Here is a 22,169-nt window from a genome sequence, read left to right as displayed (position 1 = left end):
TTTTGTGTGTCATAAATAATGAGTTACTCTTTCAGGAACAAATGCTAAAAGACAGGTAAAAAAGAGAGAGAGACTGCAACTGTCCTATGCCCAGACACCTAGAATGTGACAGAGCAGGTTTGTAAATTGTTGCTCCTCTTTTCACGCTGCCTTCAAGGATATTTTCATGGCTGACAAATGTCTGGGGTACATGCTGTTTTATTGTGTATGAATTCAACAAATATTTGAGCAACTAATGTGTGCTATACAGAAGCACCTTTTAAAATTCTTTTAAAACTAATCTTCCCAACAACTCTTCAATGTAGGTGCTATTGTCTCCATTTATGAATAAGAAACTGAGGCTCAGACAAGTGACATGACCTACCACAAGCCACAAAGCTAGTGCATTCTGGAGTGAGGATTCAATTTAGACCTGGCTTCAGTTTTAAATTTCTCACTAGCCAGGTTGCCTTTTCCTAACAGATGGAGTTTTAAAACTTTTCATGCAAAGTTGGGCACAAAGAAGGACAGAAACGGTTTGGACCTAACAGAAGCAGAAGATATTAAGAAGAGGTGGAAAGAATACACAGAAGAACTACACAAAAAAGATCTTCATGACCCAGATAACCACGATGGTGTGGTCACTCACCTAAAGCCAGACATCCTGGAATGTGAAGTCAAGTGAGCCTTAGAAAGCATCTCTATGAACAAAGCTAGTGGAGGTGATGGAATGCCAGTTGAGCTGTTTCAAATCCTAAAAGATGATGCTGTGAAAGTGCTGCACTCAATGTGCCAGCAAATTTGGAAAACTCAGCAGTGGCCACAAGACTGGAAAAAGTCAGTTTTCATTCCAATCCCAGAAAGGCAATGCCAAAGAATGTTCAAACTACCGCACAATTGCACTCATCTCACATGCTAGCAAAGTAATGTTCAAAATTCTCCAAGCCAGGCTTCAACAGTATGTGAACCATGAACTTCCAGATGTTCAAGCTGGTTTTAGAAAAGGCAGAGGAACCAGAGATCAAATTGCCAATATCTGCTGGATCATCAAAATAGCAAGAGAGTTCCAGAAAAACATCTACTTCTGCTTTATTGACTACACCAAACCCTTTGTGTGGATCACAACAAACTGTGGAAAATTCTTCAAGAATGGGAATACCACAGATTGGAACACCCGACCACCTTACCTGCTTCCTGAGAGATCTGTATGCAGATCAAGAAGCAACAGTTAAAACTGGACGTGGAACAACAGACTGTTTCCCAATTGGGAAAGGAGTATGTCAAGGTTTATATTGTCCCCTTGCTTATTTAGCTTATATGCAGAGTATATCATGCAAAATGCCAGGCTGGATGAAGCACAAGCTAGAATCAAGATTTCCGGGAGAAATAGCAAGAAGCTCAGGTATGCAGATGACACCACGCTATGGCAGAAAGCGAAGAGCAACTAAAGAGCCTCTTGATGAGAGTGAAAGAGGAGAGTGAAAAAGCTGGCTTAAAATTCAACATTCAAAAAACTAAGATCATGGTATCTTGTCCCATCACTTCATGGCAAATAGATGGGGAAACAATGGAAACAGTGACAGACTTTATTGTTTTAGGCTCCAAAATCACTGCAGATGGTGACTGCAGCCATGAAATTAAAAGATGCTTGCTTCTTGGAAGAAAAGCTATGACCAACCTAGACAGCATATTAAAAAGCAGAGACATTACCTTGCCAACAAATGTCCATCTAGTCAAAGCTACGGTTTTTCCAGTAATCATGTATGGATGTAAGAGTTGAATCATAAAGAAAACTGAGAGCTGAAGAATTGATACCTTTGAACTGTGGTGTTGGAAAAGACCCTTGAGAGTCCCTTGGACTGCAAGGAGATCAACCCAGTCAAACCTAAAAGATGGAGTATATTCAGTCCTGAATATTCATTGGAAGGACTGATGCTGAAGCTGAAACTCTAATCCCTTGGCCACCTGATGCAAAGAACTGACTCCTTAGAAAAGACCCTGATGCTGGGAAAGACTGAAGGCAGGAGGAGAAGGGGACACGACAGAGGATGAGATGGTTGGATGGCATCACTGACTGGATGAACATGAGTTTGAGCAAGCTCCAGGAGTTGGTGATGGTCAGGGAAGCCTGGCATGCTGCAGTCCATGGGGTCACAAAGAGTTGGACATGACTGACCAACCGAACTGAACTGAACTGAACAGGAGTTTTAAAAATCTAGTTTGAGGAATTACACCTGTCCCATGCTCAGGGAACACTTCAAAAATGAGGTGACCTTTGAGTAGGCCACTTACCACTACTTGCTGATCGCAACTTGTATGTTATCCCTATGACAAACTCTATGTAGTTGGTGCTATGAACAGTCCTAGTTTTACAGATACTGAAGCTGAGCAACAGAGGAGATGAAGAGAGGGACTAGAGCCCAGGGCCCCAGGCATCATACTGCTCTACTTGCCACTATCAGGCTGGATCCCAGGCCCCGATCCCTTGCAGTCTCATTTCTGGGCCCCTGAAGGTTGCGAGACCCCTGGGGATGGTGGCCTGGGTGGTTCCTCGCAGGACATCTCTCAGTCAGTTCAGTCGCTCAGTCGTGTCCGATTCTTTGCAACCCCATGGACTGAAGCACGCCAGGCCTCCCTATCCATAGCCAATTTCCAGAGTTCACTCAAACTCATGTCCATTGAGTCGGTGATGCCATCCAACTGTCTCATTCTCTGTCGTCCCCTTCTCCTCCCGCCTTCAGTCTTTCCCAGCATCAGGGTCTTTTCTAAGGAGTCAGTTCTTCGCATCAGGTGACCAAAGTATTGGAGTTTCAGCTTCAGCATCAGTCCTTCCAATGAATATCCAGGACTGATTTCCTTTAGGATGGACTGGGTTGATCTCCTTGCAGTCCAAGGAACTCTCAAGAGTCTTCTCCAACACCACAGTTCAAAAGCATCCATTCTTCGGCGCTCAGCCTTCTTTACAGTCCAACTCTCACACCCATACATGACTACCAGAAAAACCATAGCCTTGACTAGACGGACCTTTGTCGGCAAAGTAATGTCTCTGCTTTTTAATATGCTGTCTAGGTTGGTCATAGCTTTTCTTCCAAGAAGCAAGCATCTTTTAATTTCATGGCTGCAGTCACCATCTGCAGTGGTTTTGGAGCCCCACCCCAAATAAAGTCTGTCACTGTTTCCATTGTTTCCCCATCTATTTGCCATGAAGTGATGGGACCGGATGCCACGATCTGAGTTTTCTGGATGTTGAGTTTTACGTCAACCCCCATGCGTAGCAGGCTGTACAGGTTGGAGGCGCAGCTGCAGAAGAGGGGACAGTCTAACCCCGGAAGCAGTCGCGGCGCCGGCAACGCCGCGTCTCCGGTTGCCAGGGCGCCGCCCCGGAAGTAGAGCGCGGCGGGTGGAGGGCCGGTCCGCGCCGGGTAAGCGGGCCGTGTCCTCCGGCGATTGCTGAGTGGGGCTGGAGGCGGGGCCGGGCCGTGGCGCGGGGCCGCCGTGCTCCGGGCTCCCGGGCGCTTCTCAGCGCTCTGCGCCCACAGGTGAGGCTCCGCCACCGGCGCCGCCGCCTCCGGGACCGAGGGTGTGGCCGTGCCGGGTGGGCGAGTGCGCATGCGCGAGCGGTTGTGGGCGCTGGTCTCCGCGGTTTAGGTGCGGCTGGCCGGACTCGCTGTCCCTGGGGGGAATCCCGCGCTGACCACTGTGCTCCTTTTCTTCCTCCGAGTTCCTATGACTTGTGCCTCTAGATCCTCGTAATTGCATTCCTCTTATCAGTTATTCCAGAATTTAATTGTGCCTCGGCTTTTTCATTCATTTGCAATCTGTATTGTTTCTGTAGGCGTCTTTTAGGGCGCAGTGTACCTGTGGCTAGCGCTCTGGACGGGAGACAGGAGATGAGTGTCCCCTCGCTCCGCTCGCCTCTCTCTGGGGATCTGAACGTCGGCGTTTCCCCTCTTTCCCCTGTTTTCCCATCATTAGAGGGGGTGGGGTAGACATACCCCCTTCCAGTAGCCGATGCATAGGGGGATTCATTCTGGAACTAAAAGTATCTTATTGTTGTAAGCCGTTTGGGGTTTACAGAGCGGTTTTTCTTAAAGGGAATATTCAGAAGCGTAACTGGGGGCTGGGTTGTGGCGGTACTAAAAAGATCGGCCCTGCCCTGCTCTCAGGGAGTTACATGCGCCGGTCAACACGTGCGAGCAGTGGGAATGAGGAGACTGACCGGGCGACGCAACTGCAACCGGATGCACCGCGCCCATGTGAAGTCGGCGTTTCTATTATGATTTTATTTCTAGGTGGCTCTTTTTTTTTTTTTTTTTTTTTTCTTTTCAAAAAAGACAAGCTAAAAAGGGATGCACATGTCCTGGGATCCTGGCGGAGCTGGGACTTTATTGAAACTCATAGTGATCAGACTGACTGGGAGAGTGGGATGAGGGCAGGGCAGAGAGCGCATCCATGGTCCTATAGCTGGAAGAGTGAAATGACTCCCACGAATGTGGGTTCTGCCCGCAATCTGCTGTTTCTCCTGAGAGGTTGTTCTGGCTTTTGTCTGGGAATAGTCAGTCGTAACTCCAGGAGGTAGAGGCCTCTTGGCAGAGTTCTGTCTTCCTGGGCACAGAGATTCCCCAAGACGTTCCACTGTTCAGCGGAAATCAGCTGGACTCCCTCCCGGCCTCCTACTTCTTGCCCGGATAAATCTGTAGAAGTGTTTACGGATGACCGTGTCCTGGGTGTCCCCCCTGCGAGACTGATGGCCGCTGTAGGGCTAGGCTGCGCCTGCTTCGCTGCTTGGCACTTGTTTGCGTGTGGCAGGAATTCGTGCCCTTTTTTTTTTTTTTTTTTTTTTTGGCCTCACAGGGTCTTTTTGCAGCATTCGGGGTCTTTAGTTGTGGCATGTGCGATCTCGTTCTCTGACCAGGGATAGAACGTGGGCCCCCTGCATTGGGAGCACAGAGTCTTAGCCACTGGCCCACCAGGGAAGTCCCTCATGTCTTTTGTTAAGTCATCAAATACTGACTGACAGCCTGCTGTTACCAGACGCTGTTCTGGGTGCTGGGGGTTCGGCAGAGATAAGACGGAGCAGCATTCCTGCTCCCATGGTGACATATATGTATTGAAGACAGGTGGTCGCCAAGGGACCAAACACGTGAACTACACCAGGTCTTTTCAAACTTGAGCACTCAAGAATGCCCTGAGAACTTAAAACACAGATTCCTGGGGCCCACCCCCAGAGATCTGAATGCGTTATCCTACTGCGTGTGCGTGGGTTGGGGTGGAGGATTTGTGTTTCTAATAAGCACCAGGTCATGATGCCGATGCTGCGGGCTCACAGATCGTGCTTTCACAGTCGGCACCGGATTAAACAGTCGTGTACACCGTGATTGCCATAGAGAGGTGACAGCTTGGTAAATGGGGAGGACTGAGATGGGCTTGGGAAGGCTGTTGTGAGGGGTTGGCCTTTGAGAAAGGGCCAGATTTGGGGGACGAGCAAAGGCTTAAGAGTGGACGTCACTTGGTAGGTGAGAGGGCTGAAAAAGGCTGGAGCCTGGAGAGGGAAGGCGGGTGGAAGGATGCTGGGGGACAAGACCTGAGAGGCATGGGGGGCTGCAGGTGGACTGCGAGCTTTAATCTCAGCACAGCGGGCGGCTGCTTGCAGACTCGTGAGCAGAGTGACAGGGTTTGCTTGTGTGTGTAAAAAGATCGGCCTGCTGCTGGGTGAAGGATGGCTGCAGTGGGGTGACGGTGGGACCAAGGAAGCTTGTCATCGGGCCTGCTGTGGGTGTCCCTGATTGTGGGGACACTGGGGAAGTCTCTGAACGTGGAATCTTTTGGGTAGAGTGGGCATGATTTGCCGCTGGCCTGGATTGATGGTCACTTTCCCCTCAGGACTACAGTTGAATTTTGTTGGGCTCTTAAAGCACTTTGAACACATTTCTTTCTTTTTTTTTTTTGGCTGTACCTTATGGCATGTGGGAACTTAGTTTCCTGACCAGGGATCACACCATGCCCCCTGCATTGGCAGTGTGGCGTCTTAACCAGTGGACTGCTGGGCAAGTCCCTGAATGCATCTCTTGCCTCCTCTGGATTGGGACTGTCCGGGAGCACCTGGTCCCAGGCAGCTCTGTGTCTCTCGTCACCCGTCTGACACAGAGTGGCTGTCAATGCCGAGTGAAACCAGACAGATGAGAAGCTAGACTCTTGGTGGCCCGGATGCCCAGGGGTGTCCCTGGGGAAACCAGTTCTCAAGCTTGAGCACATCCTGCCCACTTGCCCCAGGAGCAGGACCCTTAAATAACCAGCAGCTCTCTGGATTCGGGATGGCCGACATACCTCAGCTGGTGACAGCCCACTCTGACTTCGAGCTGTGTTCAGCATGAGGGCTCTCTCATCAGTCTCTGCTTTTCCTGCTGAGGTTTTTATGGTGCTCAGTTTTGAAAGTAGCTGACCTTGTGGCTTGAAAGTCTGAGGCGTCAGTTCCTATGAACCAGTTGAGAGGTGAGGTGTCAAGTTCCTTACACAATACCACTAATCCTGCTTGGTTTTTTAATTTTTTTCTATTTTAGGAGGAAATCTCAGGAAAACAATCTGACAATCAGGTATTTATTTACTTTTCTAAGGAAAAGGATTTCTCAGGTTTGAGGAAATGGCAGCCCACTCCAGTATTCTTGCCTGGAGAATCCCATGGGCAGAGGAGCCTGGTGGGCTACAGTCAGTCCATGGGGTCGCAAAGAGTCGGACACGACTGAGCCAGTTCACTTCACTTCACTGGCTTCTGTACTGCCGGGACTGGGCTAATGGCTCCTTTGTTCTAAGACGATTCCTGAGCCCCCTCACTGGCCGTGGCTGGGTGCTGGGGTGCCGGGGGCCAGCGTGAGGAACTCCGCCCATGGCAAAGATCATAAGGAAGGAGGCCTGGCATACGCAAAGGCGTGATCAAGCCTCAGGAAACCCCTGTTCCCGAGCATCTACCCCAAAACCAGAGTCTTATGCTCTCACCTACACCTCTGACTTGACGGGGGGCTCTCCCCCATAACCGTTTCTCTCGGAGAAGGAGTAAACATGCAGCTCCAAGGCAATAAAAATTCTTGGGCATGACAGGAGTGTTTCAGCTTACAGACTCCTCTGAAGGTTATCTAGCCCGCCTGTATAGGTTCGTCCGGCCACATGTGATTGTTTACAGCCTCCCAACCTGAGAGGCATGAGATGTTTTAGACTTACTAAAGGCAAATTCTTTTGGGGAGTTGGAAATTATTAGTATAGTGGGTTGGTTAGGAATTATATTAGTGAAGGGTTTTTCATTTGTTGTGCCAATAATTGCTGCTAATTCCCTGCCCTGGGTGTGACAAGGATGTCTTAGGTCAAACCTCTCTGCTGACAGACTAGCTTGTGTGACAGGATTATCCATACTCCTGCCACTACGAACATGATTGTTTACTACCTCTCAACCATAAACAGCACAGAGAGTTTGGGAGTATTTTGAGAGTCTTAATTAGCATAGGGCTTTTCTCATTGTTGAGTCAATGATTGCCGCCAGGCCTCCATATCCTTAGGCACCTGGGAATATATTAATCAATGTATTGGGAATATAGAAAAGGAAATATAGTGGTTTTAAGGTTAGCAATACTAGACTTTTGAGTTAAGGAATTTTCTCTTTTGTAATAGATCACTGTACTTTGTTATAAATCACTGTGTCCTTGCTATGTAAAAATGGAACTTTATCACTATCTTAAGACTAAATAGATCTTAAGGGGAGCATTGGTGAAAGGATTTTCATTTGTTGGGCTGATGTTTGCTGCTAAATCTCCATATTCCCTGCCCTTATAATGAATATAACTAACATATAGGAGAAATAAGCACTAAGCTTTAAGCATATAGGAGAAATAAGTATTAACCTTTAAGATTAATCACGTTAACCTTGGGTTAAATAAATTGCTTTCTTGATTGTAACTCACTACACCCTCACCCTATAGGGATGTAACTTTATTTGGAGGGTGGTGCCTGGTTTAAGAAAAAACACCCTTGGAAGTGTTTTGGTTATCAGAAAGAAAGGATCACAGAATGTCAGCAGGTCTCACTCATGGCCAGAAGATGTAAAATCCCTAAGGCCTTTTTATGTGAAGCACCTGATTTTGATAAAGGTCAGGACTGCTGACCCCCGCGTGACTCTGTATTCATCCCTATATGTAGCAAAAGGTATATAAGCAAACCCAAAAATAAAGAAATCGGATCAGTTTCCGGAAAGACTGATTCCCCCATGTCGTTTCTTTCTTGCTCCCCGTTTTTCTGGCTGAATTCCCATCTGGAGCATGGATGCTATTCCACGTAAACCAAGCTATTCAGCCTCTTTTTCTCCACTAATTTTCCTACTACACTCTCCGTTTCTAACCTCTCTATATATCTGTAATTAATATGTATTTTTCCAAGGATGCTGACGCCATCCCCACCTTCGAATTCCCTGGAAATCATTTAAAGTTAGTAAACAACCTCTCCGCAGCTTTAAAGGGGCATTATCAGTTTTTAAAATTTTTGGCAGACCTAAATATGAGAAGCAAGGAAAGAGGTGTTGCACAATATCTTTATAAGCTTCTCCAGTTATCCTTTTGTAACCTAAATCTGGTCTATAGCTTTTTAGATGACAAGCAACCATCCAATCTTTGATTGAATATCTCCCACAATGGGGAACTCACTACTCTCCAAGGTTTTAAACTCTCCCTCACCTTTTCCTCTGTAGCACTTCCACTCCGCATACCACTTTTTAAATCCCATCAACTCATTTTCAGTAGTATGGGTGGGCCAGGAGCTAGGCCAATAAAGATGTGTTAAAGGCCTAGAAGCCGTAATATTTTGCACCCAAAAAGCTAGATTACTAGATCCAAATCCTCTGGGGCTCTCGGCTTGAGAAGTCAAGGTTTTTCCTATCTGAAAGCAAAAGCTGTGCTATTTTTTGGCCTTTATTAATTTGTACAGTTTTAGTAGGCGGCGAGATCAAAACTTCAATTTTCCCAGTATAATCAGAATCTGCTACACCAGGCCGAAATTCTTTGAAAATAAATCAAGCTACGCCCTAGCACAAGTCCAGAATGTCCTCAGGCAGGGGGCCAGCCACGCCCGTTGGAATTGGAGTTACCGCCACAGGAGTTAATATTGATGCGGTGGTGGAACTGAGGTCTAGGCCTGAGCTACCTGGGGTTGATTGGCACGGCTTGTTGTCTCTGTTTAGCAGGACACTGCCGACAAAATGCCTCATTTGGCCACAAGAGAAACTTTTTATTTTTAGAATCCTTTTTGTTACGATTACTTTTCTTTTTCCCTTTTTCCTCTTTTTTTTCTCATTTTCTCTCTTTTTTTTTTTTTGCTTGGGTGAGGCCCCACCCCCACCCCCCAGGGGGTTTTCTGCTAGGAGCAGGCTCTGCTTTAAACGCTCCTTTGTTTTAAAAAAATTTCCCTATCTTTTTCAACCTTAGGCAATGTTCTGGGAGGCTTTTGAACTGAACTGAACTGAACTGAACTGAACTGAACTGAACTGGGGGGCGTATGCGGAGGTGGGGTGGTCGCCTTAAATCAAAAAATGTTGGATAAATTTTTAAAGGTTTGCATAGAGGGGGAGGGGGCTCACCAGGGCGCCCGGCCGCAGCGTCCTGTAAGTCCGCTCCTTCCTCGGGAGGTATAGTGTCCCTCCTTTTGTTCGCCAATGGCAGAAAATATGATCCGCGTAGAAGGTGGAGACCCACTACCATCCACCGATATAGCCTCTCCCATAGTCCATCTAACAGCCTCATGACGGGGATCCAGAACATTTCTAATCATATTCCACAGAGCAAAAGCATTTACAGGCCCATGTAAACTATAATAAGTTTTTAGCTGTTTCCTTAGCTTCACCCAAGTATCTAAGTTCACAGTGTCCTTCTTCTGGAAACCAAGGACACTAGTCTGGTACAAATGAAAAAATGACTGAATATTGGATTTCTTAACTTTTAATTCCTCTCCTACTTAATGACTGCAAAATTACTTTTATAAAAGCTGTCTTTCTTTTGACTCACTGTTACCCATATCAGAAAATTAAGATTTATAGAAAAGTCTGCCTCAACAAAGGTTTTACCTTTGCAAGGGGGGTTTTCTTTCCAACCTCTACAAAACCAGGTTTCTTTCAACCTCTATGAAACCAGGTTTCTCTTAAACCCTTCAACACTTCCCACTCCTACTCACCCTGTCTATCCTACAGGGGGGTCTGCGGCACCCTAAGTGGAGTCCTATCCGTCCCTGAACACTCTACACTGGGGAACAACAGGGCTGATGACCCTAGCTGTCCAGAGCAATAGGGCTGATGACCCAATTGCTGGGGGAGCTTACCTTCGAATAGCCTGTTCCAGGCGCCACTTGCCGGGGTCCAGCCCCGGTGGATCCAGGGAATTCAAAGGTGGGGATGGCGTCTGCGTCCTTGGAAAAATACATATTTAATTATAGATATATAGAGAGGTTAGAAACGGAGAGTGTAGTAGGAAAATTAGTGGAAAAAAAGAGGCTGAATAGCTTGGTTTACGTGGAATAGCATCCATGCTCCAGATGGGAATTCAGCCAGAAAAACGGGGAGCAAGAAAGAAACGACATGGGGGAATCAGTCTTTCCGGAAACTGATCCGATTTCTTTATTTTGGGGTTTGCTTATATACCTTTTGCTACATATAGGGATGAATACAGAGTCACGCGGGGGTCAGCAGTCCTGACCTTTATCAAAATCAGGTGCTTCACATAAAAAGGCCTTAGGGATTTTACATCTTCTGGCCATGAGTGAGACCTGCTGACATTCTGTGATCCTTTCTTTCTGATAACCAAAACACTTATTTCTTCCAAGGGTGTTTTTTCTTAAACCAGGCACCACCCTCCAAATAAAGTTACATTCCTATAGGGTGAGGGTGTAGTGAGTTACAATCAAGAAAGCAATTTATTTAACCCAAGGTTAACGTGATTAATCTTAAAGGTTAATACTTATTTCTCCTATATGCTTAAAGGTTAGTGCTTATTTCTCCTATATGTTAGTTATATTCATTATAAGGGCAGGGAATATGGAGATTTAGCAGCAAACATCAGCCCAACAAATGAAAATCCTTTCACCAATGCTCCCCTTGAGATCTATTTAGTCTTAAGATAGTGATAAAGTTACATTTTTACATAGCAAGGACACAGTGATTTATAACAAAGTACAGTGATCTATTACAAAAGAGAAAATTCCTTAACTCAAAAGTCTGGTATTGCTAACCTTAAAACCACTATATTTCCTTTTCTATATTCCCAATACATTGATTAATATATTCCCAGGTGCCTAAGGATATGGAGGCCTGGCAGCAATCATTGACTCAACAATGAGAAAAGCCCTATGCTAATTAAGACTCTCAAAATACTCCCAAACTCTCTGTGCTGTTTATGGTTGAGAGGTAGTAAACAATCATGTTCGTAGTGGCAGGAGTATGGATAATCCTGTCACACAAGCTAGTCTGTCAGCAGAGAGGTTTGACCTGAGACATCCTTGTCCCACCCAGGGCAGGGAATTAGCAGCAATTATTGGCACAACAAATGAAAAACCCTTCACTAATATAATTCCTAACCAACCCACTATACTAATAATTTCCAACTCCCCAAAAGAATTTGCCTTTAGTAAGTCTAAAACATCTCTTGCCTTTCAGATTGGGAGGCTGTAAACAACCACATGTGGCCGGACGAACCTATACAGGCGGGCTAGATAACCTTCAGAGGAGTCTGTAAGCTGAAACACTCCTGTCATGCCCAAGAATTTTTATTGCCTTGGAGCTGCACGTTTACTCCTTCTCCGAGAGAAACGGTTATGGGGGAGAGCCCCCCGTCAAGTCAGAGGTGTAGGTGAGAGCATAAAACAGACTCTGGTTTTGGGGTAGATGCTCCGGAACAGGGCGTTTCCTGAGGCTTGATCACGCCTTTGCGTTTGCCAAGCCTCCTTCCTCATGACCTTTGCCACGGGCGGAGTTCCTCACGCTGGCCCCCGGCACTGGGGGACCACCTGCTGCCCTGCGGGTGGTCGATGATGCCTGACAAGGGGGCTGCATGTAAAGTGAGGGTTGACATCCCATGTGGGAGGGAGGCCGTGTGCGTTCCCTCTTACTCTCCGAGCCCCACTCTCCCGGCTGTAAGTGGGGACAGTACCTGCCTCCGGACGTCAGGTGAGCTGTAACGGCGTGCCCAGTAGACAAGGATCTGCACAGACTGCCCAGCCCGGAGCCCGGCGCATCCTGGTGCTTCGTGAGTGGTGGCTGTCATTTCAGTGATGACAGAGACATGTCATCACTTCCTGAGCGAGGCGGGCTGGTCTCCCGACCCCAGTGGCGGGAGTGTGCAGGGCCGAATCAGGGGCAGCTTCACGGGGAAACTCCTTCCGCCTGACGCACTCAATTCAAACCCAGTTGACTGTTCGGAGAACCTGCCGAGTGCCAGGGCCACGCCCGCCTGACCTTGCGGTAATCCCTGCAGTGCCGCCGAGGGGCTGTCACTTTCTTTTTCCATTTATTTCACTGGGGAGGCTAAGGCCCCAAGGACTTGCCAGGATCCGTGGCTCAGACGTTTCTTTGCGGGAGCGAACTGGGTCTCTGAGCCTCGGGTGTGGAGGGCGCCTCCGTCCCGCCTTGCTCTTCTCAAGATGCCTTTGCGTCAGCTCGGTGGTGGAGTAAACGTCGATTTGGTGTATTTCTGAAAAGAGGTTCTTTTAAAGGAGAGGGGGCCTTACTTCTTTCTTTCCCTTCTAACCACGAATGACTATCTTCTTGCTCAGCACTTTATACCATGCTCTGCTTCCAAAATTCATATGCATGCAGCTCCTTTTGTGTGTGAATTTCTTCTTCTTTTTCCCCTAGTGTTTAGGATGGTCGTGTCTTGTGTTGGTTTCCTAGGCCTGCAGTGTCAAAGTGCCACAAACTGGGCAGCTCCGTGAGGCAGGAGCCTGGAATCAGCGGGGGTGGGGGTTGGCAGAGGTGTGCTGTCTTGAAGGATTCCAGGGGAGGGGGTCCTCGCGGCAGCCAGGTTCCGGGAGCCCCAGGCATCGTGGCAGCACAGCTCTATAACCTCCGCCTCCATCTTCCCACGGCCGCGTTCCCTCTGTGTCTGTCTGTCTGTCCCCTTGTCTTCGCAGGGTGTTGTCTGCCCCATGTGTGTCTGTGTCCAGCTTTCCATCTCGTAAGAGTATGTGGTGTTGGATTAAGGCTGACCTGAATGACCTCATCTTTTTTTGAGAACAGTTATTTATTTGGCTGGAAATTAAGCCCTTGTCAGTCACATGATTTGCAATTGTTTTTTCCCAGCCCGTAAGTTGTCTTTTCATTTTGTTTATGAGTTCCTCTGCTGTACAAGAGTTAATAAGTTGATTAGGTCCCATTTGTTTATTCTTGCTTTTATTTCTGTTTCCTTGGGAGACTGACCTAAGAAAACATTGGTACCGTTTACGTCAGGCTGTATTCTCTTCTAGGGGTTTTATGGTGTTGTCTCTCGCATTTAAGTCTTTAAGGCGTTTTATCTTTGTGCATGGTGTGAGAGTGTGTCCTAACTCTGTTGGTTTACACGTAACTGGCCAGCTTTCCCAGCACCACTTGCTGAAGAGACTGTCTTTTCACCGTCGGACATTCTTCCCTCCTTTGTCAAAGATTAATTGGCTGTAGGTTGTGTGGGTTTATTCCCGGGCTCTCTGATCCTTGTATCTGTTTTTGTGCCAATCATTTGTGTATTCATTTTGTTTTAGGTAAGAACCCAAGGCAAGAGTCAGGGAAACTGAAGAGAAATTGGATGTTCCTGTTGGCTCCATAAATACCTATGGTAGGTCAGGCATGTGATGTTTCCCTTGGTGACCGCCTGTCCAGGGGGCCGGGAGGAAACTGCCCCTCCTTGGCGGCTCCACTTCCTGCTGTAAAGTGAGGATGGGGCTTCCCTGTAGCTCAGACGGTAAAGAATCTGCCTGCACTATGGCAGGCCTGGGTTCGATCCCTGGGTGGGGAAGATCCCCTGGAGAAGGGAATGGCGAACCACTGCAGTATTCTTGCCTGGAGAGTCCCCATGGACAGAGGAACCTGGCGGGCTACAGTGCATGGGGTCGCAAAGAGTCGGACACGATAGAGCAGGTCACAGCACAGTGCAGTACTCGAGTGAGGGGGGGACTGCTTGCCCCATCCGGCTTCCTGGGTTTGGGGTCGTGCCCCTGGAAGCATCTTCTGCCTGTTTTGTGACTGGAGCACAGTGTGGATATAAAGCACTGCCTGTGCAACTGTGTTATGTTTCTGCTCTTACTTCTGCGTCATCTCCAAGTGGACGTCCGTGACAGGGGTGAGGTCGCCCAGGAAGGCTGATGTTCAAAGTGCAGGGCATGGGGTGTGGTGTGGGCCCTGCCTGGCTTCGGGGTTGATTCTCACCCAAATCCTGTGTCTGCAGTTGGACTCTAGGGGGCAGAGTCGGAACAGGATCCCTCAAGGAGTCAGGGCTGTTCGGGTGAAGTCAGATTATAGGCTGGCCTCCCAAATACTGCAGATTCCTGCCCAGACTACCCCAGTGAAGTGAATATTGCAAGAAAGCAAGTCACAAGAATGTTTGGCTTCCCTGGGGTATAATAGTTAACTTTATACCATACTACAGACTGTTCTAAGCATTAGCTACTTGTCTAAAACCGTGTTGTTGCTGCTGCTGCTAAGTCGCTTCAGTCTTGTCCAACTCTGTGTGACCCCATAAACGGCAGCCCACCAGGCTGCCCCATCCCTGGGATTTTCCAGGCAAGAACTGGAGTGGGTTGCCATTTCCTTCTCCAATGCATGAAAGTGAAAGTGAAGTCTCTCAGTCGTGTCCGACTCTTAGCGACCCCATGGACTGCAGTCCACCAGGCTCCCCTGTCCATGGGGTTTTCCAGGCAAGAGTACTGGGGTGGGGTGCCATTGCCTTCTCTATAAAACGTGTACATGGCCTTAATTAAAAAATGTTGCTGCTGCTGCTGCTGAATTGCTTCAGTCATGTCTGACTCTTTGCGACCGTATAGACTGCAGCCCGCCAGACTCCTCTGTCCATGGGATTCTCTAGGCAAGAATACAGGAGTGGGTTGCCATGCCCTCCTCCAGGGGATCTTCCCAACCCACGGATCGAACCCAGGTCTCCTGCATTGCAGGCAGATTCTTTACCATTGAGCCATCAGGGAAGCCCTAATTTAAAAATACCTTATTGCTGAAAGGCTTCCCTGGTAGCTCAGCTGGTAAAGAATCTGCCTGAATGCAGGAGACCTGGGTTCGATCCCTAGGTTGGGAAGATCCCCTGGAGAAGGGAACGGCTACCCACTCCCGTATCTTGACCTGGAGAATTCCATGGACTGTGTAGTCCACGGGGTCCCAAAGAGCCGGACACGACTGAGTGACTTTCACCTTATTTCTAAAAGATGTTAATCACCACCTGAGCCTTCAGGGAGTCATGGTAGTAACACCAAAGATCACAGTCAGTGTAACAAACAGACAATAACGAGGGACTTCTTGGCAGTCCAGTGCTTAAGACTCTGCACTTCCAGTGCAGGGAGCGCAGGTTCAATACCCGGTCAGGGAACTGAGACGCCACGTGCTTCATGGTAGGGTCAAAACAGATAAGTGAAAGGTGATAATGAAGACGTCAGAAATATGATAGGAATACTGTGACACAGAGACAGGAAGTGAGCAGACGCTGTTGGAAAAATGGTGCTCATAGACTTGCCCCATGCAGGGTTGCCACAAGCCTTTGGTTTGTATAAAAAAACAAAACAGTGCCTGCAAATTGACTGTAGTAGAAAAGCACACCCCCCCCCCACTCCAAGTCGGCCTCGACACCACTATGGGGGCCGGGCTGGTGGGGTTTGCTCGGGTGCGGACTGAGCTGCCAGCAGGTGGGGGCCTCGCGGAGCTTCTGGCGTCACCCCGAGGCAGTGGCTGCTGACCTTCACGCGGACCATGGCTGATCGGTTAGCGGCCTCCCGTGGCAGTTACACGACACCTAGCGTTTGCAGAGAGCGGTTCCGTTTACCCCTCACTTTGACCTTGTGAGCGTTGACGGCATCCTGAGGAAGCCACGTTCACAGAGGGAAGGGGTGATGGGCTGTGGAAGAAGCAGTGACGTTAGAGTAGGGTCACTCAAGCCACCATCATGTCCTTTGGCCCTTTCTTACAGCGGCTCTTAGGAGCCGTGGCTTCCTCATCCGTAAACAGGGATGACGACGTGATTCCTTACGTGCCAGGCGCCCTTCTCAGTGCTTGACGTGTGTTCACTCGTTTACTTCTTGCTTTCACCTGCGATGCAGGTCAATACTGTCGTCACCCCCGTTTCAGAGATGAGGAAACAAGTTCAGAGAAGTCAGGTAACTTGCCCAGCGTCACACAGCGAGTGCGTGGCGGAGCTGGGCCTCGAGCTCCACAGGCTGAGCTTGCCCACAGCCGCGCCCTGCTGGGCACCCCGCGGAGGGTGTGGCTGCCCCGTGTAGCAGCGCCCCGAGCTGCACCTGGTGGACACTCTCAGAGACTGCCTTCCCGTTTCCTCTCCCAGGCAGCGCATACCCGAGTCCCCACCTCCACATCCCATGCCTTTTTCTGCCTGGTGACGTTGCTCCAAATGTGAAGCCATGACAAGGAGGATGTGCGTCCTTCATAAAAGGCCCTCGACGTCCATAGGGCCCCAGGGCTTCGAGCCTGGGCTGGGAAAGCCGTTCCCCTCCTGTCTTCAGGAGTGTAACGAGGCAGACTTGGTCTGGTGGGAGCTGGGGGGAGCCTGGAACCCTGGGCTGCTTGAACAGCTCAAAACCCACAAATCAGAGGAGGAACTAGGTGCAGAAAGGTCCCGTAACTTGCCTGGAGTCCCACGGTGGCACTGCCAGGCCTGGACCACGGTCGCTCGTTCTCCCTGAAGTGATGGTCTGCCGCGTGCCAGGCATGTGCCAGGCCCTGGGCACGAAGCGGGGACAGAAAAGGGGCGACTCCTGCCCCCCGAGCAGGGACAGAACTGCAGGTGCCGAGGGGCTAGGCAGCTGGTCTGGAGAGTCAGAGAGGCTCTGCGGGAAGTGACACTCACTTCTGCCTGCAGACAAGCGGGCAGTAGCTTAACTGGGCAGAAGGGAGGCCGGAGTGCTGCAGGCAGAGCACGTGCCAAGGTCCTGAGGTAGATGGGAGTCCGGGCTGGCCAGAACAGTGGGTGAGCGAGACGGTGGCGCGTGACGCATCTGGAAAAGCAGGAGAGGAACAGGGCGCTGCACATTTTAGGGGCGGTGGGAGTCACGTTGGTTGTTAAACAGGAGCGATGTGGTCAGACAGACGCTGAGATCACCCACTGTGAAGGGGTGCACTGGTGTAGGGCAGGGGGGCAGCAGGGAAACTATAAGCAGGACTTGAGGGGCCGGGTGAGGGGTGGTGCACGGATTAGAGCAGGTACTCTCATCTCTGCCCGTCAGAGTCAACTCCAGGGTCCCCTGCCCAGGATACCCTCCCACCTGCTGACCCAGCCCCCACTGCCCAGGCACGGCCCCTCGTGGCGCCTGCCACAGCTGCCGTTCAACGTGTGTAGCCTTCATTTCCTGCTTGAGCAGACTCTCAGGCTCAGCACAGCTGGTATTTGGGACTGGGCAGTTTGCTGTGCGGGGGTGAGTAGGCATCCTGCACGTCGGGGGGTGTCAAGCAGCTTCTCTGGTCTCTGCTCACGAGGTGTCAGAGCCTCCCCTGAACCCCGGGTGGTCCTGACGAGCGAGATGCCTTCAGATGTGGCAGGATCCCCCAGGGGTATGTTGGGGGGACCTCATCATGCTGAGAGCCTCTGTCGGGGAGACGGAGCTCGGCGCACAGAGGACTCCTTCGGGCGAGCGGAGGTGAGGCGTCGATGTTCATGGCTCTCATGAGGCACTATCTTCCAGGATTATGGCAGGAAAAGTGAAGTGGGTCACTGACATCGAGAAGTCGGTGCTGATAAATAACTTTGAGAAGAGAGGATGGGTCCAAGTGACAGAAAACGAGGACTGGAATTTCTACTGGTGAGTATGGAAGGCAGGCTTCTCTTGCCTCCGAGCCGTTCACGAGTGTGGTGGCGGCGTGTCCCGGGGCAGTGTCCCACGAAGGCCCCGCCGCGCCGTGTGCCGCCCCTGCTGCACGCACTCTTGTCCCGGGCCCTCTGTGTGCACGAGCAGGCGGCCCTGGGGTAGTGCACGTGCTCGAGTGACATGGCTATCAGGAGGCCCGGGGGGCGTCTCAGCCCCGCGAGTGTGGTTGCACAGTGTGCGTCTGGGTGAGAAACAGGAGCCCCCGCCCTGGGGCCGGTGCTGCTCACGGAGGTGCCCTGTTGCCTGGACCTCGGGGTTCCCTCGGGGAAGTTAGCGTCCTGTGGGGTGGCGTGGGGGGTGGGGCGGGCTGTGGGGTGGCGTGGGGGTTGGGGAGGACTGTGGGAGGGCTCCCTGCTCCCTTTCACTCGGTCATTAGGCCAGCAGGGTGCTGGCAGACTGAGAAATCCCGGAAGGGCCAGTTAGGCTGGAAAGGTAGCATTCTGACACTCAGTCCCGTCCTGTGGAGTCTTCCCACTTCCTCTGGGTGAGCTCCCCTGTCCTGCTTGGTCCAGGCCTGGGCTGCTCCCTCCCTCGGGACAGCATCCGCACACCTGGCAGGTTACTCACCAGAAAGAACACTTCCCCAAGCTGCAGCAGCTCCTGGGTGCAGAGCGTGGGAGTGAGGCTTTGGGGGGACACCGAGGGGCCGGTGGGGGAGCACCTCACGGCCTGCAGGGGCCTTTCCACCCTGACTCTCCCCTGCCGCCACCCAAGGCTCACTCCCCGTGCCGCTGCCCTGAGAGATGGTCCTCGGCCTCTCTCCAGCCCCTTCCTTTCTCCCCCGCTGCCCTCCCCCCCCACCCCCCGCCGCCCTCCCCCCCCACCCCCCGCCGTCAGCCCCACTGACCCACTGAGCACCCTGTCTTTCTTTTGCACTTTTGTACACGCTGTGCTTTCTGCCTCTCCTCAGCCTACCCTCCAGAGACAGCGCACCCGGGTGTTAGACGTCCAGACCTTGGAGCCCAAGCCACGCGTGGCTACAGCCCTGGCTCCTTCACCCCACTGTTCGCGGAGGCCTTGACCTGTCTTCCCAGGTTCGGTTGTTTGAGGTTTCAGGGAGCGCGGAATGTGAGGTGGTGCTGGCATAGGGCAGGAGCCCCACCGGCACCTCCCTCACGCACCAGCGCATGTGCCCTGGAAGCCCGCTCTGCCCCGCAGGCCCTCCCGGGCTACCCTGCTCAGGTGGCAGCAAACGCCATGTCTGTGATTCCCCACCTGTCCCCTGTCGGTGTCCCTGCGAAGCCTGGAACGTTGAGGACCCGGCCTGGCTTCTCTCAGCCTCCCCGGCGCGTGGCCGGGCCCCGGGCACAGTGGGCAACCCCCAGCCCCCGAGCTCCGGCAGTGGACGGAGGGATGACATGAGCTGTACTCCCGACAGCTCTGAAGTCACCTGCCCTTTAAACCTGATTTGCCCCTGGAGGAGCGGGGCCGGCAGGCAGGGAGGGCGTTTGTGAAGTGGGTCAGCATCTGTATATGGTTCACCTCTCGGAGGTAAAGTGACCTCATTTATCCAGAACCCTGCTTCACGGGAGCTCTGAAAGGAAGGCTGAGCGTGACAGCATTTAGTACTTGCTGTCTCGTGTCCCGCTGCCTGGTGCCGTGGACCAGCAGAACTCGGTGTGTGCTTTCGGCTTCTCATGCCGGGGTGGGGGGGTGAGGGGGAGTTCAGTGCTGCCATCTTCACGCTGAGAAGGGTTTTGGAGTGCTTTTATTTTTTTTTAACTTTTTATTTTGTATCAGAGCATAGCCCATTAACAGTGTTGTGACAGTTTCATGTGAACAGTGAAGGGACTCAGCCTTATATGTGTGTATATACTCAGCCATATACGTGTATCCGTTCTCCCCCAAACTCTCCTCCCATCCAGGCTGAGGATAACACTGAGCGGAGTGGAGCTCTCCTGAACCCAAGAGTGAGAAGAGGGAAGGGCTAACCAGTTTAATAGGAGTTGGATATTTGGAGATGTTGAGAGCTCATGCTTTAAGCACTGAGTGTCCGGTCAGGTCTTGGAAATCGGTTAGGGAAAATTACTGAAAACAGCTAAATATTAACCGGTCAGAGAAAGGTAATACAGTAACCAAGCAGATTAAGGTGCAGCCGTTAAAATACTGTGATGATCGTAAAACAGTTTGGGAAAACTGAACAACAATAAATGAGAAGAAAAACATATTATGAAATTGCATTTGTATCCTGACAACAGCTGTGCAAAAACACCTTGCATGTGGGCAGGAAGTAGACGGAGCATGAAACAGGTAAACAGTGGCCGTGCTGGAGGGAGTGCATGGGTCATCCTTTGCCAGACAGCGAGGAACAAGCGCCTGGGGACTTCCCTGGCGGTCCAGTGGCTAAGACTCTGCACTCCCAGTGCCAGGGGCCCAGGTTCGATCCCTGGTCAGGGAACTAGATCCCGCACGCCTCAACTAACTGTCCCAGATGCCGCAACGAATGTACGTGTGTCACAACTAAGACCCAGCGCAGCCAAAGAAATAAATATTAAAAAACAAAACTTAGGGGCTCGAAACAACCACTTTCCGTTAACATGAGTTTGTCGGTTTGGCGGAGCGGTTCTCTTGGTCTCGCCTGCTCCACTGACCCTGCCTGGGCTCACGCAGCATCCGCTGTCACCTGGCGGGTCATCCGGGACCTGGCTGGTCTAGAATGCCCTTGGCCAGGACAACAGGGACTCCTCTCCACAAAGCTCTCACATCCCTCCAGCCGGCTATTCTGGGCTTGTGGGATGTCAGGGGCCCAAGAGAGAGGTGGCAGCTCTCAAGGCCATTAAGGGCCAGTCTCAGAAATGGCACACCATCACTTCTGCCGTTCTTTTTGGCCAAAAAACTGCATTGAAGTGAAGTGAAAGTCGCTCAGTCGTGTCCGATTCTTTGAGACCCCGTGGACTATACAGTCCATGGAATTCTCCAGGCCAGAATACTGGAGTGGGTTGCCGTTCCCTTCTCCAGGGGATCTTCCCAATGCAGGGGTCAAACCCAGGTCTCCCACATTGCAAGCAAATTCTTTACCAGCTGAGCCACAAGGGAAGCCCAAGAATACTGGGGTGGATAGCCTATCCCTTCTCCAGTGGATCTTCCTGACCCATGAATCGAACCAGGGTCTCCTGCATTACAGGTGGATTCTTTACCAACTGAGCTATCAGGGAAGCCCAAAGAACTGCATTGGATTGGCTCAAATTCAAGGGGAAAGTTATTTCACTTCTCCAGAAGGGACTTGATACAAAATGACACAGGATACAGAACAAGGAAGGCAGAGCACTGGGGCCCTTTAACAGTCAGGCTACTCAGTAGGTGAACGTTTCCCTTGCTCCTTGCAGAAGTGTCTGTCGCCAGGCCTCAGGAAGGCTTGTGCAAGGTGAGCTCAGAGTAGCTTGTCTTATGGGAGAGCAAAGACGTGGTCGAGGACTACTAGATTCCCATTAATAAGACTCAGGAGGCAACTTAGAGAGTTCCTTCTGCCCGAAATAAGGAGAACTAGAGCTTCAGTAAGAATTAACTGAAACAGATTGAAATTCATGATGCGTGTTTGAATCTCTGAGTTCATAAACATGCCCCCCAAAAGAACTGAAACCAAACACCATGCCTGCTGCTCAGTCGTATCCAACTCTTTGTGACTCCATGAACTGCAGCCCACCAGGCTCCTCTGTCCATGGGATTCTCCAGGCAAGAATACTGGAGTGGGTTGCCATTTCCTTCTCCAGGGGATCTTCCCGACCCAGGGATCGAACCTGTGTCTCTCGCATTTGCTGCACTGGCAGGCAGATTCTTTACCAGCCGCATCATTTGTGACACATTTGAGATGGCCACAGTGGGGAGCTCCCTGGTTGCCTAGTGGTTAGGGCTCAGTGTGTTTCACTACTGTGATCCAGGTCCAGTCTCTGGCCGGGGAACTGAGATCTCGTAAGATATGCTGTGTAGCCTCACCCCCCTCTACAAATAGCTGTGTTTTTGATACTACTTCCCTCTGGAGGTGGGAGGAGGGTCTTGTCCCCTTCTCCTGACCTTGGGTGGGCTCTGTAATTGCTTTGACCAGTGGGACATGGTCAGTGTGTTCTTTGTCGGGGCCCAGACCTTAAGAAGCCGGCAGCTTCTCGTTC

At 50.7% G+C, this 22,169-nt stretch overlaps 1 protein-coding gene across 1 annotated transcript in view; it reads left to right on the top strand.

Moving 5' to 3' along the window:
- TTLL1 (tubulin tyrosine ligase like 1) overlaps positions 3,378-22,169 on the top strand; it is a 41,100-nt gene continuing 22,308 nt past the window's right edge. Inside the window, exons 1-3 of the mRNA XM_018048867.1 lie at positions 3,378-3,518; positions 13,732-13,805; positions 17,881-17,997. Of these exons, the coding sequence (XP_017904356.1) occupies positions 17,885-17,997 (113 nt within the window). The 5' untranslated portion in view covers positions 3,378-3,518; positions 13,732-13,805; positions 17,881-17,884. The remainder of the gene's footprint in view (positions 3,519-13,731; positions 13,806-17,880; positions 17,998-22,169) is intronic.

Source organism: Capra hircus, chromosome 5 (assembly GCF_001704415.2).
Source record: "Capra hircus breed San Clemente chromosome 5, ASM170441v1, whole genome shotgun sequence".
In the NCBI taxonomy this organism is placed as follows: domain Eukaryota; kingdom Metazoa; phylum Chordata; class Mammalia; order Artiodactyla; family Bovidae; genus Capra; species Capra hircus.
Note: the sequence above shows the minus strand (reverse complement) of the source record. Positions and strands in the feature narration are given on the sequence as shown.